The 17,491-nt window shown below is 42.2% G+C and overlaps 1 protein-coding gene across 2 annotated transcripts in view; it reads right to left on the bottom strand.

Moving 5' to 3' along the window:
* Positions 1–2,964: 2,964 nt before the first annotated feature.
* Positions 2,965–17,491, bottom strand: part of cfdp1 (craniofacial development protein 1) — a 211,890-nt gene continuing 197,363 nt past the window's right edge. For both annotated transcript variants that reach the window (XM_073069946.1, XM_073069945.1), the window contains exon 7: positions 2,965–3,510. In XM_073069946.1, coding sequence (XP_072926047.1) covers positions 3,420–3,510 — 91 coding nt within the window. In that variant the 3' untranslated portion in view covers positions 2,965–3,419. The remainder of the gene's footprint in view (positions 3,511–17,491) is intronic.

The following is a 17,491-nucleotide window of genomic DNA, read 5'->3' as shown; positions in this document are numbered from 1 at the left end:
GTGACAGGATGCCAGTCGTTCAGACATGTTACCTTGCTCTTTTTAGGTACTGGAACAATGGTGGATGTTTTGAAGCAGGAGGGCAATACGCCAGGAGAGGGAGAGATTAAAAATGTCTGTAAACACACCTTCCAGTTGCGCTGCGCACACCCTGAGTACCCGCCCTGGGATGCCGCCCGGTCCCACAGCCCCCGTCTGTCCATTTGTTGGGAACACCTGCGTACGTTGGCCTCAGAGCTGACCAAGCTGCCAAATCACATCATCTGCAGGTCTTCTCAGGGGCTCAGTATTGGCGACATCGAATCGAGCATAAAAAAGACTTAGCTTGTCTGGGAGAGAGGCAGTGATGTTGGAAACTCCACTGCGTTTAACTTTGAAGTCTGTGATGGTGTGCAGACCTTGCCATAATCTGAGTGTGTTGTTGGTGGAAAGTTGAGTCCGGATCTTGTCCCTGTATTGTTGTTTCACTGCCTTGATGACTTAGCGCAGATCGTAGCTGCAGTTCCTGAGCTCCTGCTGATTACTGGCAATGCAAGCTCGGTAAGTGCTGCTAGCACGGAACTGTTGATCCAGGGTTTCTGGTTTGGATAGACCCTGACCAATTTCTGGGGGCAACATCCTCGATGCAGCTTGTTTTAAATTATTGCTCTTAGTGCTACGCTTCTAAAATTTCCCTACGGTAGGACCAAGACCACAAACCAAATTCAGCCTTAAATCAACCCACAAGAAATATGCAAAAGTGATGTCATTAGTGACCTGTTCCCTTTTAATTCAGCATATCTGGGACAAGGGCATCTCTGACCTGTTCTTGCTGCCAGTCTATATTTGTTCCTTATCTCCAATATACCTCAAGAAGGCAGATGCCAGCGCTAGTCAATGCATTGTCTGCACTTCCACAGAGCTTCTTGGAAAATTGACACTGTTGATTGGAGGAAATTTGGGATGTAATGGCTCTCCCACATGCCAGCTTATGCTGCCTTCTCAGGTGACAGAGGACACTGGGCTGGGAGATACCATCGACTTGATACCAAGTTATTCAGCAAATCTTGTAGAGGCTCTGCACAACAGTGCTGGTATTACAAACAAGACACTGTGTATGGCAATGAGTGGGGTTCAAGTCTAATGGGCTTCTTTGACCTGACCATGTCAAGTTTTGCTGTTGTTGGAACTTCAGTCAGTGAATCAACTGGAGACTTTTGACAATTTTGATGTCCTTCATAGATATAAAAATAAAATTTGTCATAGAAATCCAATCTATGACCTGTTCTTGCTACCAGTTTATATTTGTTTGTTCCCCTTAAGTTTTTGGTTGATAGTGACTTGGGAAAGCATGTAGGACATGAGTGAGAAGCTCAATACACAGGGAGAAGGCGGGGGGAGCTTTGATTAAACATGGGATATAAAGCATTGCTTCACCTATATATACTTTTAATCTCTTTCTTGCATTTTGTGTCATACCGGCAATCCAGGTGTACTGTGGCTGATGAGATAGTTGGTCTTCTCTCTGAATCACTGTTTTCAGCCTAGTTAAAGAAATCTGTTCGGGTCAGAGTAGACAGAAAGTGTATTAATCTGAAACTTCATCCAAGGGGAAATGTCTCAAATGATGAATGTCTCTGATGTTGCATTGTCAAGCTGGGCTAGGTGATCAGGTATGTTTTATAGCTTGAAACCACAACCAGCTGACTCAAAACAAACCTGTCACTTAAGTCACAGCACTAAAGTCAAGATATTATGATAGCAACAACACTGCTGAAGTGCCTTTAACCTGAAACCACACTTGCTTCTCTTTCCACAGATGCTTCCTTACCTTCAGTGTTTCCAGCATCTGTATATTTCTGATTTTACTTTCCTATTAAATTCACTGCCACTTCTCTTCCTAGAATGCCAGTTTTGAATTTCTGCTCTGCTCTGGCAAAGGGACTTGAACTTGAAACATTAGCTCTATTTCTGTTTCTAAATCCTAAACTGCTCTCTGGAATGCCTCTTTCCTCTGAATAATCCTTTGTTTCAGGCAGAGCAGTTCCCACGGAGGGAATCTCAGGGATAGTCACATTCTGGCATCTTATGTCCTATGACCACGATAACTAACTGGGTTAACTCTCACACTAGTCAAAAGAATTGCTGGCTGGTGGTGCAGTGGCATCCGCACTGGACTTCGAAGCAAGGGGTTCCAGGTTCAAATCCAGCTGGCTCCTAATATGCTCTCCATCTGTGCTGGGCTCAGTGTTGAGCTAGCAACCCCACCTTGTAAAAAACAGACAATTGCTAAAGAAACAGCCAGGCTGCTGCCTGATGCAGCACAAGGTGTGGAAAGGAACAACATATCCAAAAGAATCTTTGGTAAATTTTCCAGCACAAAGAGACCAATCTTTGTGGACTATGCTCACATCATTTCCCAGCTAATTCAAACTCACTCCTGTTGACAATTTCTTCATCTATTTTCTCCCTCTTTTACTGGTCAAGATGCCCTTTAAATACATCTATTAATCATGTTGGAAATTTAGTCAAGCAATTGTCATGAGTTTAAACTTCTGATGGGGCTTGGTGTCCTTTGCAACTGTAGCTATTTCAGCCAATGAAAACTGCTCAACACTTAATATTGCCCATAATTCAGGCTGATCTGTTCCAGCACATTTTCAATACCCACTAGGAAAAGCCCGACACCAGTGTTGTCAGCTCAATGAACAAGTATCTCTTGATATTATTTAAAAAAACCACAAAGTGATTAAAGGTGTGAAGCATGGAACTGTTTACCACCAGATCAATTAGTAATCTTAAAAAAAAAACACAAACCAAACCAAGAAATAGTCTTTAGTTTTACACTCTTATTTTCAATTTCTCATCTAGGAGTTCAATTGGTATTTTAAAGGACACAGCTGTTGAGTATGGTGTGAAATTAAGATTGACCATTAGCAATTTTCAATAGAGCTAAACTTCCAGGGAAGATAATGACTCATGTGGTGATATTAATTTTCATTTTAATTCTGTAGACACATCAGCAACATTCATGATTAAGACCGCAGATATCAAAAACAAATAGAAACAACTGATGTACAAATAATTATTTTGTCCTGTTGAACAAGAGTGGTGTCACCAAATAACATCAATGCAAGTCCAGCCAAGCAGGAAGTTCTAAAACATGCAATGATTTTTGTCACCTCATTGAACTAGATTAAATAAGACATTTTGATACTATTAGCCAACTATCAATCATTATTTAAAAAAACACTTATCTTCAATAGAAAGTTGACAATAAAAATCTACAATGGAATTCACAGGAAAGTAGAGCCAGACATTGCTTACAGTTCTTGAGGGGCAGCCACATATCATTGGCTGCTGCTGTACTCAGAATCGACGATGAGTATTTTGGATACAGATTTACTTTAAGCAAATGACTTTTGGCTGCAAGATTAAAGTTATGGCTTCATGTTGCTGAGCCGGATGTCACGTTCCAGCTCAAACTGCCGGTGATCAACTCTATCCAAGAAAGCTTTCCGTTCAATGTACCTGCAGGAGAAATAGTGGCAGATTAGAATCAGAATCAGGTTTAATATCACTGACATATGCCATGAACCTTGCTGTTTTTCAGCAGCAGCACACAGCATACATAAAAAACTGTAAATTACAATAAGAAATGTGTATTAAAAGTTAAATAAGTACTGCAAAAATGGAGAGATGTTGTTCATGGGTTGGCTTATTGTTCAGAAATCTGATGGCAGAGAGGAAAGAAACTGTTCCTAAAATGTTGTGTATGTGTCTTCAGGCTCCTGTACCTTCTCCCTGCTGGTAATTAATAAATTTAAATTAAAGAAAAAAACAGCAAAGTCAGGTTTAATGAGATTCAAATACAAGATTTGGATAGCAAATAAAAAAGTGTAGAAGCAACAGAAGATGCTGAAAACGCACAGCAAGTCTGAGAGCATGTAATACCTCCCATTCTGTCTACACTCATGGCATACACTGGATTTCTCATATGATGCCATTGTATTTCAATTTCCAATATGCATAACATTCTTATTAAATCACACAAATAAATATATTTGTAAACCGTATGACTTCAATAGGGCAATTGCTAAAGCAGTTGACAATTTCTCAAAGTAATTAATCATTTTAATTTAAAAAAATTGGTTACAGCTTGATACATCTTACAATAGGTCATACAATAGACAAGAATGAGCAGGCAATATAATATGAAACCCCCCTCTCCTTTATGCAGTCAAAGTTCAAAGTACATTGAGATTTATAAAACCTTGAGATTTGTCTCTTCAGGCAGCAATGAAACTAAGAAACCCAATAGAACCATTAAAAACAAAAGAAGACCGTCAAACACCCAGTGTGTAGAGAGAGGAAACAAAATGGTGCAGACAATAAAAGCAAGCAAACAGCATTCAGAACTGAAGTTCACAAAGCCAGGCATCACTGCAGCCGATCCACAAGTCCGCTTGTTGCAGGTCACATCTGGGAGACACTAAGCAGAGGGCAGTTACACCTGAATTGGGGTCTTATCCATTCCCATATGATCACTTACATATTTATACAGTAAATTTCTAGGTGACCTGTACCAGCACCAATCCACTCCCTAAAGATGCAAACCCTACTCAAACAAAGTAATTAGGTTTATACCATTCCTTAATTGACAGCACTTAGTGTAGGATCTTCCTTTCTTTCACAGTGTGGATAGCTTCTCAGATAAACCAAGTGCCAAGACTGACAGCTACAACATTGAATGTAAAGTTCTAAAACGTTTTTTTCCTCAGCTAGTGGCTTCTTGCTTTGGTTGGAGTTGACCTGGATTCAGAAATCAGGATGTTAAAATCACTTCAGCTTTTAACTCGGAAGTGAAATTGGTTTATTATTGTCACGTCCCATTATAGAGTGAAAAGACTTGTCTTACATACTGTTCATATAGATCAAATCATTACAGTACATTGAGATAGAACAGAGTAAAACAATAACAATACAAAATAAGTGTTCCACTCGCAGAGAAACTGCAATGCAGATAAACAATAAGATGCAAGATAACAAGATAGAATATGACGTAAAGAGTTCAATGTATCATACTAGGGAACTATTTAATAGTCTTATTACATGTTTTAAGGCTTTTGTATCTTCTGCCCAATGGCAGAGGGAAGAAGAGAGAACATCTAAGGTGGGTGGGATCTTTGAAAATGCTGGCTGCTTTACTGAGGCAGCAAAAAGTGTAACAGAGTCTTTGGAAGGGAGGCTGGGTTCCATGACGTGCTGAGCAGTTTCTCGCAGTCACAGAGTAGTTGCCATACCAATCCATTATGGTATGAATCTGATAGGATTGTTTCTACAGCGTATCATGGACGTGCCAGATTTCTTTCACCTTCTGAGGAAGTAGAAATGTTGGTGAGCTTTCTTGGCACATGTGGTTGGACCAGGACAGGCTACTGATGATGTTTGCACTTTGGAAAATGAACCTCTCAACCCTTTCAATCTCAGCACAGTTGCTGAAGATGAGCAAGGGAATTGTCCCCATTCCTGAAGTCAAAAACCAGCTCTTTTGTTTTGTTGACATTTGGGAAAGGTTGTTGTCATGACACCATGTTCCTAAGCTCTCAATCTCCTTCCTGTATTCTTACATTCCAGCATTCCAATTCATTGTTATTTGAGAAAACTGCCCATTGCGGTGGCATCATCTGTAAATTTATACAGAGTTAGAGCAAATTCTGTGCACGCAGTCAAGAGTGTACAGGGAGTAGAGTAGAGGGATGAGGACACAACCTTGCAGAGCACCAGTGTGTAGAATAATTGTGGGGTATTTTGCGTATCTGTTGCTGCAATGTCCGTCACACAGAATTATTCCACCCTCTGAAATGGAAACTTGGCCTCGGTTAATCTACATTTCCAAATTACTTCTTTTAACCTTTATCTGCCAAGGCATTAATTCATGCTATGAGACAGGTGGCCTTTAACTGGGGACTGTAATTCCAACTGGCTTCGTGGCAGCGGCTGGAGCAGTAATATGCAATGGGAATGCTGGTTAACTTTTTCCTGCCAATCCACAGACAGATTAATGTTCTCCGTACCAGCCTCACCGGCTGTCCTGCAGAGTTTAGCTAAATTATCTGGACCAGGGAATGACCCTGAAATATTCCTGATGTGCAGAACCCAAATGGCACGCCACACTCTGCATTTACCCACTGAGAACCATTTAGCTTCACTTTATAGAACGATCAAACTCAGCCTGTCACATAGGGGATGCCTATCAGGCAACATTCTAGTAAGGTGTGGCTTTTAAAGCAAAATATTCATGAGGTAGACTGTGATTCAACGAGCAGGAAAGAATATATTGTGAAGCAGCATTGTGGGAGATTGTGGCTATTTGCCAATCATTGCACATGCACAGTAATTAACACATTTTACAGCCACTTCTTTTAAAAAAAACACACACAAAAATACCATTATTCCCAGTATTCAATACATGTATTGTGTTATTAATATTTTTGTGCAGAAAATAATCAGTTCACCTTTAGCCCTGCAGGAACTGATCCCTGCAGACTTGAGATTTTAGCTACGAGAGAAGAATGCTCAAAACGGTATACTGGCAAAGCATGAACTCAACCAAACACTATGACCTCCTGGTGAGTTAATTATAGGAACATCAGATGATAACAGCAGAATGAACACAAAAAAAGAGGTCCAGCAGGTCAAACAGTGGTTGCACTGTGTACTTAATAAGAACTGACATAAAATTAGGAAGATGTTTTAATTCATTGAAACGAGATTCTACCTTTGGTTAAGAAAAATCTGATTCCAAACTGGAATTATTTTGTATTGAAGGCTTTTTTTAAAATACAGAAAGAAATCTCAAATATATGGAAATGAGGAATATGCTCACTACAATAGACTCTTCAGAAAATGTGCTTAATTTATCTTTTCTATATCCTTATTTAGTTTTTCACTGAAACAGATTTCATAACCAAAATGCAACCACTGTCTTTTTGTTCAGGAGCCTGCATACAGGCCTCATAGAACATTATTCAACATCACACCACACAGATTAAAACCAAATGCCCAAAGAAAAAACTGATGCACAAAAGAAGTTGCTTTCGTAGAGGCTTAAATAGCATTCTTAAAGCATTGCGTGCAATTTCGACTGCCATACAATAGGGGGGTGTGGTTAAGCTTGAGAGGGTGCAGAGGATATTCACTGTGATATTACCTAGACTGGAGGACTTCAGTTACAAGGAGAGCTTGGATGGACTGTCTTTGTTATAACACCGTAAGACATAGGATCAGCTTGTCTTCATATGAAAAGCCGTTCTAGCCTGGAATCATTTTCGTGAACCTCCTTTGAACCCGCTCCCATTTCAACACATTCTTTCTAAGGGGGCCCAAACTGCTCACAATACCCCAAGTGAGGTCTCACCAGTGCTTTATAAAATCTCAACATTACATCCTTGCTTTTATATTCTAGTTCTCTTGGAATGAATGCTAACACCGCATTTGCCTTCCTCACCACAGACTCAACCTACAAATCAACCTTCAGGGAATCCTGCACCAGCACTCCAAATCCCTTTGCACCTCAGTTTTTTGTATTTTCTCTCCATTTAGAAAATAGTCCACCTTTTCATTTCTTCTACCAAAGTGCATGACCATACACTTCCCAATACTGTATTCCATCTGCCACTTCTTTGTGCATTCTCCTAATCTGTCTGAGTCTGTTTGTAGCCTCTTTACTTCCTCATAGCTACCTGCCCCTTCACCTACCTTCATATCATCTGCTAACTTTGCAACAAAACCATCAATTCCATCTTCCAAATCATTAACATATAATGTAAAAAGAATCAGTCCCAACACAGACCCCTGTGGAACACCACTAGTCACTGGCAGCCAACCAGAAAAAGCTCCCTTTAATCCCACTCTTTGCTTTTTGCCAATCAACGATGGCTTTATCCATACAAGAGTCTTCCCTGTAATACCACAGGCTTGTAACTTCGTTAAGCACCCTCATGTATGGCACCTTGTCAAAGACCTTCTGAAAATCCAAATACACAACATCAACCAATTCTCTTTTGTCTATCCTGCTTGTTATTTCTTCAAAGGATTCCAACTGAATTGCCAAGCAAAATTTTCCCTTGAGGAAAGCATTCTGACTACGAACCCACATCCTTAACAACCAACTCCAACATCTTCCCAACAACTGAGGTCAGGCTAACTGGCCTATAATTTCTATTCTTCTGCCTCTCTCACTTCTGGAACCGTTCCAGAATCTAGTGATTCTTGAAAGATCATTATTAATGCCACCACAATCTCTTCAGCCACCTCTTTCTATGCACTCTCGCCTCTCTTTTTCACTTCATGTATCTGAAGAACCTTTTGGTTCCTCTGTAATATCACTGGCTAGCTTACTTTCGTATTGCATCTTTACTTTCATAAAGACTATTTAGTTGCCTTCTCTTGATATTTGAAAGTTTCTCCATCCTCTAACTTCCCTCTAATTTTTGCTCTACTATGTGCCCTCTCTTCGGCATTTATGATGGCTTTGATTTCTCTTGTTAGCCATGGTTGTGTCATCTTGCCTTCAGATTATTTCTCCCTCTTTGGGATGTATATATCCTGTGGCTTCCGTATTGCTTCCAGAAATTCCAGCCATTCAAAATGCCAACATTCTACCACCATCCCTGCCAGTGTTCTTCTCCAATCATTTCTGGCCATCTTCTCTCTCATGTCTCTGTAATTCCCTTTACTCCACTGTAATACTGATACATTTAACTTTAGCTTCTATTTCTCAAAATTCAGGGTGAATTTGATATTATGATCACTTGCCGCAAAGGGTTATTTTACCTTAAGTTCTCTAATCAATTCCTGTTCATTGCAAACATCCAGTCCAGAATAGCTAATCCCCTGCTGAGCTCAACCACAAGCTGCTCTACAAAGCCATTTTATAGGCATTCTAGAAATTCCCCTCTTGGAATCCAGTACCAACCTGATTTTCCCAATCCACTTGCAAATTGAAATTCCCTATGACTATCGTAGCATTGCCTCTTTGGCATGCATTTTCTATCTCCCATAGTGATTTATATGCCATATCCTTACAACTGTTTGAGGATCTATATATAACTCCCATCAGGGTCTTTTTACCCTTGCAGTTCCCTAGCTCTATCGACAATGATTCAACACCTTGCAGCCCTATGTCACCTCTTTCTAATGAGATGATTTAATTTTTTAACCAACACAGCCACATTACCCCCTCTGTCTTCCTGCCCGTCCTTTCGATACAATGTGTATCCATGGGCATTAAGCTCCCAGCTATTATCCCAAGCATTCATCTGCCAAATCATTCTATTCTTATGCTCACTGGCACATGGCACAGGTAGCAATCCAGGGATTACTGCTCTGGAGGTCCTGCTTCTCAACTTTCTACCTTGCTTCCTAAAATTTCCTTTCATAACCTCGTCACCTCGTCACCTTATCTACCTACGTCATTGGTGCCCACCATCACCCTTGAGAATGCCATGGACCCAAAATGAGACGTCCCTGATTCTGACACCAGGGAGGCAATATACCATTCAGTTGTCTCTATCATGCCCACGGAACCTCGTTTCTGTTCCTCTAAGGATTCTCCTATCAACACCACACTCCTCTTCACTTCTCTGCTCTTCTGAGCCACAGCACCAGACTCACTGTGGCTGCCCCCCGGTAGGTCGACCCCCTCAACAGTATCTAAAGGTGTATACTTATTATTGAGGGGAATGGACACAGGTTTACTTTGCACTGGCTGTACATTTCTCCTCCTTTCCCTGACAGTCACCCACAGTCATCACTGGAGCAACGGCGACAAGAGGGTGACCCGATAGACATTTACAAGCATGAATCCTTTTCCCGTGGTACAGTTATCAAAAACAAGAGGGTGTTGGTGGGAGAGGAAGGAGTTTTACAGGGGACTTGAGGGAAAGGTATTTTATAAAACTCTAGAGAATTGTTGACAGCTGAAATTTGCTGCCAATGGTAGTGGTTCAAACAGATACAATCACTCTGTTTAAGAGACATTTCGATAGGCACTTAAATAGGCAAGGCATAGAAGGACATGGAACTAATGCAAATAAATGGAATTAGTGTAGCTGGGCAAAAAGACTGGCATGAAACTGATGGACCTTAAGACCCATTTCTGCAATATATATATATATATAATTCACTGGCTTTCTCTGGAGCAGGCCAATCCTGGATCTACTTGAAATGGTCTCATCTATGCTTGTTACTGTACCTAGATACACTTTCACGGTATTAAAGAGATTAATGGAACTCTGACTTCTTTCAACTGATGCAGAGATTTGTTTTTATTTGAGTAATTTCAAAAGTTAACAATGTGATAGATATTTTTGACTAAACTGTGCTTCACAATCCCAGAATTATAACACAGCTGCTGTAAAACATTAATTATAACAATCAATTCTCCAGTCTGATATATTGCACAGTCTCAGACCCACAGCTGTCGCAAAATCTTTATTTTGTTTCACGCAGTATAAAACTATTCCCAAATCAGAAGAGTGGTTAGGAAGATATTTCTTCCCTCGATCTTTGCTGTTATATTAATACTAGGGTTAGAGCAATATCATTGTGGCTTCCCTCTGAAGTGTCCTACAGCATAGAAGCAGGGTATTCAGACCACGAAGGTTATGCTGCACCCATTTATAAATATGCCTTACCCTAATCCATTTTATCTGCTTCCACTACTAATCCTATGGCAATTCACCTTCCAATCTGCTTACTTTTTGTGATATGGGAAGAAACTGGAGCAATTGGGGGATGTCCACTGGTCACAGGAAGAATGTGTAAACTCTACACAGAAAGGAGACCCACACGTCGTGTGGCTGGATCTTGTGAATGCCTATCTATCTGTGCCTCAGCTTTGTGATGGAGTTCTTTTACATTCTCGACTGCATTAGAGGGCTGGGTTCCGATTACATGCAGGACTTGGCTGGGTGAAGGCAGCATGTTTTTGGTCCAAGGCCTCTAAGAAAGAGAGGAAAGCCATGGTGGTGGAGGAGGTGACAAGTACAGAGCAGGAGCACTACAGGGTGACGACAGTGGCACACGGCCATCAGGGAAGAACAACAACATGGGAGGCCACCGTCAGTAGGTCATTCAGCTGGTCTGACCTTCGCAAGGTCCCACAAGCCAGACACAGCTTCCTCATCAGTGCAACCTATGATATCTTGTCCTGCCCCGAAATCTGGTTTGGCAGTGAGCGTGACTGCCCCTTGTTTGATACCACCAATGCTAACCCTTAACATATCCTGGCAGGATGCAAGACTGCACTGTCCCAAGGACACTAAAGAAACTGGCAGAAATCTTAGAGACTTGCAGTAGGATGCGAGAAACCCCCTTTCCACAGCAGGATGACAACTTATCCCTTTTGTTAAAGCTGGTAAGAGTGCTGAATGCATCTGTCCAAGAGCTCCTTCAGGACTCCTCTCCCCAGGCAGAGAGCAGAGTATGAGGGCAGTTCGCAGCATACAGCTACAGTTGCCCATGCAAATCACCACCACATCTCTCTGCCCAGACATAGTACTGTGGACCTCAGCTGCCAAGACAGTCCTCCTCATTGAGTTAAACATCCCGTGGGAGGAAGGAGTGAAAGCTGCCCACGAGTGGAAGAGGCTGAATTACCGAGACCTGGCAGCTGGCTGGAGGACCATCATCTACCCATAAGACCGTAAGATTTAGGAGCAGAAATAGGCCAGTCTGCTCCGCCATTCAATTGTGGGCTGATCCACTTCATCCAGCCATCCCCACTCCCCTGCTTTCACCCCATACCCTTTGATGCCCTGGCTAATCCAGAACCTATCTATTTCTGCCTTAAATACACCCAATGACTTGGCCTCCACAGCTGCTTGTGACAACATATTCCACAGACTTACCAGCCTCTGACTGAAGTAATTTCTCCGCATCTCAGTTCTAAAAGGACATGCTTCAATCCTGAAGTCATGCCCTTTTGTCCTAGACTCCCCCACTATGGGAAATAACTTTACCATTTCTAATCTGTTGTGGCCTTTTAACATTTGGAATGTTTTTATGAGATTCCCCCCTCATTCTCCTGAACTCCAGGGAATACAACCCAAGAGCTGACAGACATTCCTCATACAGTAACCCTCTCATTCCTGGAATCATTCTTGTGAATCTTCTCTGAACCCTCTCCAAAGTCAGTATATCCTTTCTGAAACAAGGAGCCCAAAACTGCACACATTACTCCAAGTGTGGTCTCAAGAGTGCCTAACAGAGCCTCAACATCTTATATTCTATATGTCCAGAAATGCATTGCATTTGCCTTCTTCACAACTGACTCAACCTACAGGTTAACCTTTAGGGTATCTTGCACAAGGTCTCACAAGCCTCTTTGCATCTCTGCACTTTGAATTCTCTCTCCATCTAAGTGATAGTTTGCCCATTTATTTCTTCCACCAAAGTGCATGACCATACACTTTCCAGCATTGTATTTCATTTGCCACTTCTTTGCCCATTCCCCTAAACTATCTAAGTCTCTCTGCAGGCTCTCTGTTTCCTCAACACTACCCGCTCCTCCACCTATCTTTTTACCGTCGGCAAATTTAGCCACAAATCCAATACATAATACCATAGTCAAAATCATTGACATACATCGTAAAAAGTAACGGTCCCAATACCAACCTCTGTGGAACTCCACTGGTAACCGGCAGCCAGCCAGAATAGGATCCCTTTACTCCCACTCTCTGTTTTCTGCCGACCAGTCAATGCTCCACCCACGCCAGTAACTTCCTTGTAATTCCTCATGTGTGGCACCTTGTCAAAGGCCTTCTGAAAATACAAGTAAACCACGCCTACTGCATCTCCTTTGTCTACCCTGCTTGTAATTTCCTCAAAGAATTGCAGTAGGTTTGTCAGGCAGGATCTTCCTTTCAGGAAACCATGCTGGCTTTGGCCTATCTTGTCATGTGCCTTCAGGTACTCCGTAATCTCATCCCTAACAATCGATTCCAACAACTTCCCAACCACTGGTGTCAGGCTGACAGGTCAATAGTTTCCTTTCTGCTGCCTCCCACCCTTCATAAATAGCGGAGTAACATTTGCAATTTTCCTATCATCTAGTACAATGCCAGAATCTATCGATTCTTGAAAGATCATCATTAATGCCTCTGCAATCTCTCCAGTTACTTCCTTCAGAACTCGAGGGTGCATTCCATCAGGTCCAGGAGATTTATCCACCCTCAGATCATTAAGCTTCCTGAGCACCTTCTCAGCCGTAATTTTCACTGCACAAACCTCACTTCCCTGACACTCTTGAATGTCTGGTATACTGCAGACGCCTTCCACTGTGAAGACTGATGCAAAAGACGCGTTCAGTTCCTCTGCCATCTCTGCATCTCTCATTACAATATCTCCAGCATCATTTTGTATTGGTCCTATATCTACCCTCGACCTTCTTTTACCCCTTATATACTTAAAAAAAAGCTTTTAGTATCTTCTTTGATATTAGTCACCAGCTTCCTCTAATAATTCATCTTTTCCTTCTGAATGACCTTATTAGTTTCCTTCTGCAAGTTTTTAAAAGCTTCCCAATCCTCTATCTTCCCACTAACTTTGGCTTCCTAGTATGCTTTCTCTTTTGCTTTTACTTTGGCTCTGACTTCACTTGTCAGGCACAGTAGTGTCCTTCTTCCATTTGAAAATTTCTTCTTACTTGGAATATATCTGTCTTGCACTTCCCTCATTTTTTGCAGAAACTCCAGCCATTGCTGCTCTGCTGTCCTTTCCGCTAGTGTCCCCTACCAATCAACTTCGGCCAGTTCCCCTCTCATGCCATAGTCATTTCCTTTATTCTACCGACACATTAAATTTTATTTTTTCCCCTCTCAAATTTCAAAGTGAACTCGATCATATTGTGATCACTGTTCCCTAAGGGTTCCTTAACCTTAAGCTCTCTTATCACCTCCCGATGATTGCACAACACCCAATCCAGCACAGCCGATCCCCTAGTGGGCTCAACAACAAGCTGTTCGAAAAAGCCATCCCTTAGACACTCTACAAATTCTCTCTCTTGAGGTCCAGTACTGGCCTGGTTTTCCCAATCTACTTTCATGTTAAAATCCCCAAAGATTATCATGACTTCATGTTTCTGATATGCCTTTTCTGTATCCTGCTATAATTTGTAATCCACATCCCGGCTGCTGTTTGGGGGCCTGTATATAACTGCCATTAGGGTCCTTTTGCCCTTGCCATTTCTTAACTCAACCCACAGAGACTCTACACCTTCTGATCCTATGTCATCTCTTTCCAATGATTTAATATTATTTCTTATACACAGAGCCACACCACCCCCCTCTGCCATCTAACCTATCTTTCTGACACACCATATATCCTTGGACGTTCAGCTCCCAATGGCAGTCATCCTTCAGCCAAGTTTCAGAGATGGCCACAACGTCATACTTGCCAATCTGTAGCTGAATCTCAAGGTCGTCCATTTTATTTCTTATGCTACGTGTGTTCGAATACAACACTCTCAGTCCGGTATTTGTTGCTTTCTGTTTTAACTGCACTACGTTTCTATTGCCCTGTAACTCCTCCCCCTGGCTTTGATTAAGCCTCATCTCCTGTCTGCCCTTTCTATCATCTCTGTTGCATGCTATCTTTGATTTATTTCCATTTCCCCCTTCCTCAGACCTATCACTCCAGTTCCCATCCCCCTGGCAAATTAGCTTAAACCCTCCCTAACAGCTCTATTAAACCTGCCTGCTAGGACATTGGACCCCTTTGGGTTCAGGTGTAACCCATCCTTTTTGTACAGGTCGTACCTCCCCCAGAAGAGGCCCCAGTGATCCAGGAATCTGAAGCCCTGCCCCCTACACCAGTCTCTCAGTCACACATTCAGCCTGATCATGCTACGTGGCACAGGCAGCAATCCTGAGATTACTACCCTGGAGGTCCTGCTTTTAAGTTTCCTACCTAACTCCCTGAATTCTCTCTTCAGGACCTCCTCCCTTTTTCTACCTATGTCATTGGTACCAACGTGTACCAAGACTTCTGGCTGGTCACCCTCTCCCTTCAGAATACTCTGCACCCGATCCAAGACATCCCGTATCCTGGCACCTGGGAGGCAACACACTATGCGGGTATCTCTATCAGGCTGACAGAACCTCCTGTCTGTTCCCCTCATTATGGAATCCCATATGACTACTGCATTCCTCATCTTCTTCTCTCCCTTCTGCAACACGGAACCAGGCTCAGTGCCAGAGACCCAATCACCATGGCCGTCCTCTGTCAGGTCACCCCCCTCAACAGTATCCAAAATGAGATAACGATTAGAGTGGGATGGCCACAGGGGTTCTCTCTACAATCCAGGCTCTTTCCCTCACTTCGCTGACCTTCACCAACTTATCTGACTTCTGCAGCCTTGGGGTGACTAAATGTCTGTAGCTCCTCTCTATCTCCTGTTCACTTTCCCTAATAAGCTGTAGGCCATCAAGCTGCAGCTCCAGATCCCTAACACGGTCTGTCAGGAGCTGCATCTCGGTGTACCTGGTGCAGGTGTGGCCTTCTGGGAGACTGGAAGATTCCCAGGACTCCCACGACCGACACCCAGAGCAAAATACTAACCCTACTGACATGCTATCTCTCCCTCAAAAAAAAAGCAAGGAAAAAACCAAACAAACAAAGTCCACTTACCCATTTATCTTGCCGAAGCCTGAATGAGCAAAGCCTGTCGCTTCTACTCTTGCCACTGGCCTATTCCCGACAGCTGGCCACCCCACTTATCCCTTCAGTACTTTTACTTAGATAATCGTGCGTAGTTGCCGCTGCTGATCGGCCCTGTACAATGGACAAACACCCGCAAAACTCATGTTTTAAATCACTGCCTCTGACCTGCGAGAAGCACTCGTTCATCGAGCTCAGTTGCCGCCACCGACAGGCTCTGCGCAATCCACACCCTGTGGAGGTAGGATGGCAGGGCTTCATCCGGGGGTAGGCAACCTACAGCCCGCGGAAGGTATTTTGACCGGCCCACGAGCAAATATTGGGATACTATGCTCGTCCGGCCTGCGAGCAATTTTTCTTTATTCTGAGTGTTTCACACGACCACACTGATGGACATGCACAGCATCTTGTTGCACTGGCCCCAGGTTCTGTTTTGTTCCAAACTGGTAAATATGAATGACGGGAAGGGAGACTACCTTATTAATATGTATTAGATACTCTCAGTGCACGCGCAGGTTTTCAGATGGGATCGTTCAAATTTGGAGCTGTTCAAACAGCGTCACTGTGTTTTAACAAGAAATCCACACTAAATATCCATATATTTACATATGCTACGATACTTGTTGAATAACTTGTGTTTCGAAATAATATCGAAGAAAAAAATTCCAATGGCAATGAATGCAAAATGTGGGAAGGTAGACAGAGTGCCAAAATTTTCCAAGACAATTGGACACTAGATTACTTTTTCATCGAGCAAGCTGGGAAACCAGTTTGTCTCATTTGCCTGGAAAATGCTGCTGTGAAGAAGATGGCAAATATCAGGCGACATTACGAGACCCGCCATAGTGGAAATTCTAACAAGTTTACTGGACAAGCAAGGGAAGATGAAGTTGAGCGAATGAAGGCTAGTTTTGGAAAACAAATGTCATTTTTTGCATAGAAAAGCAGTGAAAATGAAGGAAATAGCCGTGCCAGCTACGAAGTCTCAAAACATATTGCAGAAAAGTATCCAAGTGGGAAGTATCCTAACTTAGTGGACCATGCAAAAAAGATGGCATCATTGTTTTGGCAGCACTTATCTGTGTGAGCAATTATTTTCAGAAATGAAGCACACCAAGAGCCATTTGAGAACAAGATTGACTGGTGCCCATTTGGATAATGTCTTGCTCTTGGCATCAACAAGTCTGACACCCAATACTGAGCAGCTTTCAAGCAACAGCAGCATCACGTTTCACATTGACTTATCGACCGTTTGCATTAAAATTTTCTTTAATTTATTTAATTTACCACCATTCAATGCATTATGTTTATACATTTTATGTTTAAAGATTCTTTGTGTCCTTTTAATAGATTCAAAAGATGCCTTGACTGAAATAAATTGCAATTAAGCTGAGTTCTTTGGCATCCATGGTTAAGCACAAATGATTTTCTAGCATGCATTATTCATTAATCTGAGGCAATCTGAATCACGACCAGACTATGTAACAGTTTCTTCCCCCAAGCTATCAGACTCCTCAATACCCGAAGTCTAGAATGACACCTTGCCCTATTGTCTTGTTTATTATTTATTGTAATGCCTGCACTGTTTTTGTGCACTTTATGCAGTCCTGTGTAGGTCTGTAGTCTAGCGTAGCTTTCTCTGTGTTGTTTTTTTTTGTGTAGTTCAGTCTAGTTTTTGTACTGTGTCATGTAACACCATGGTCCTGAAAAATGTTGTCTCATTTTTACTATGCACTGTACCAGCAGTTATGGTCGAAATGACAATAAAAGTGACTTGACTTGACTTGAA

This window comes from Hemitrygon akajei, chromosome 17, assembly GCF_048418815.1.
Source record: "Hemitrygon akajei chromosome 17, sHemAka1.3, whole genome shotgun sequence".
In the NCBI taxonomy this organism is placed as follows: domain Eukaryota; kingdom Metazoa; phylum Chordata; class Chondrichthyes; order Myliobatiformes; family Dasyatidae; genus Hemitrygon; species Hemitrygon akajei.
Note: the sequence above shows the minus strand (reverse complement) of the source record. Positions and strands in the feature narration are given on the sequence as shown.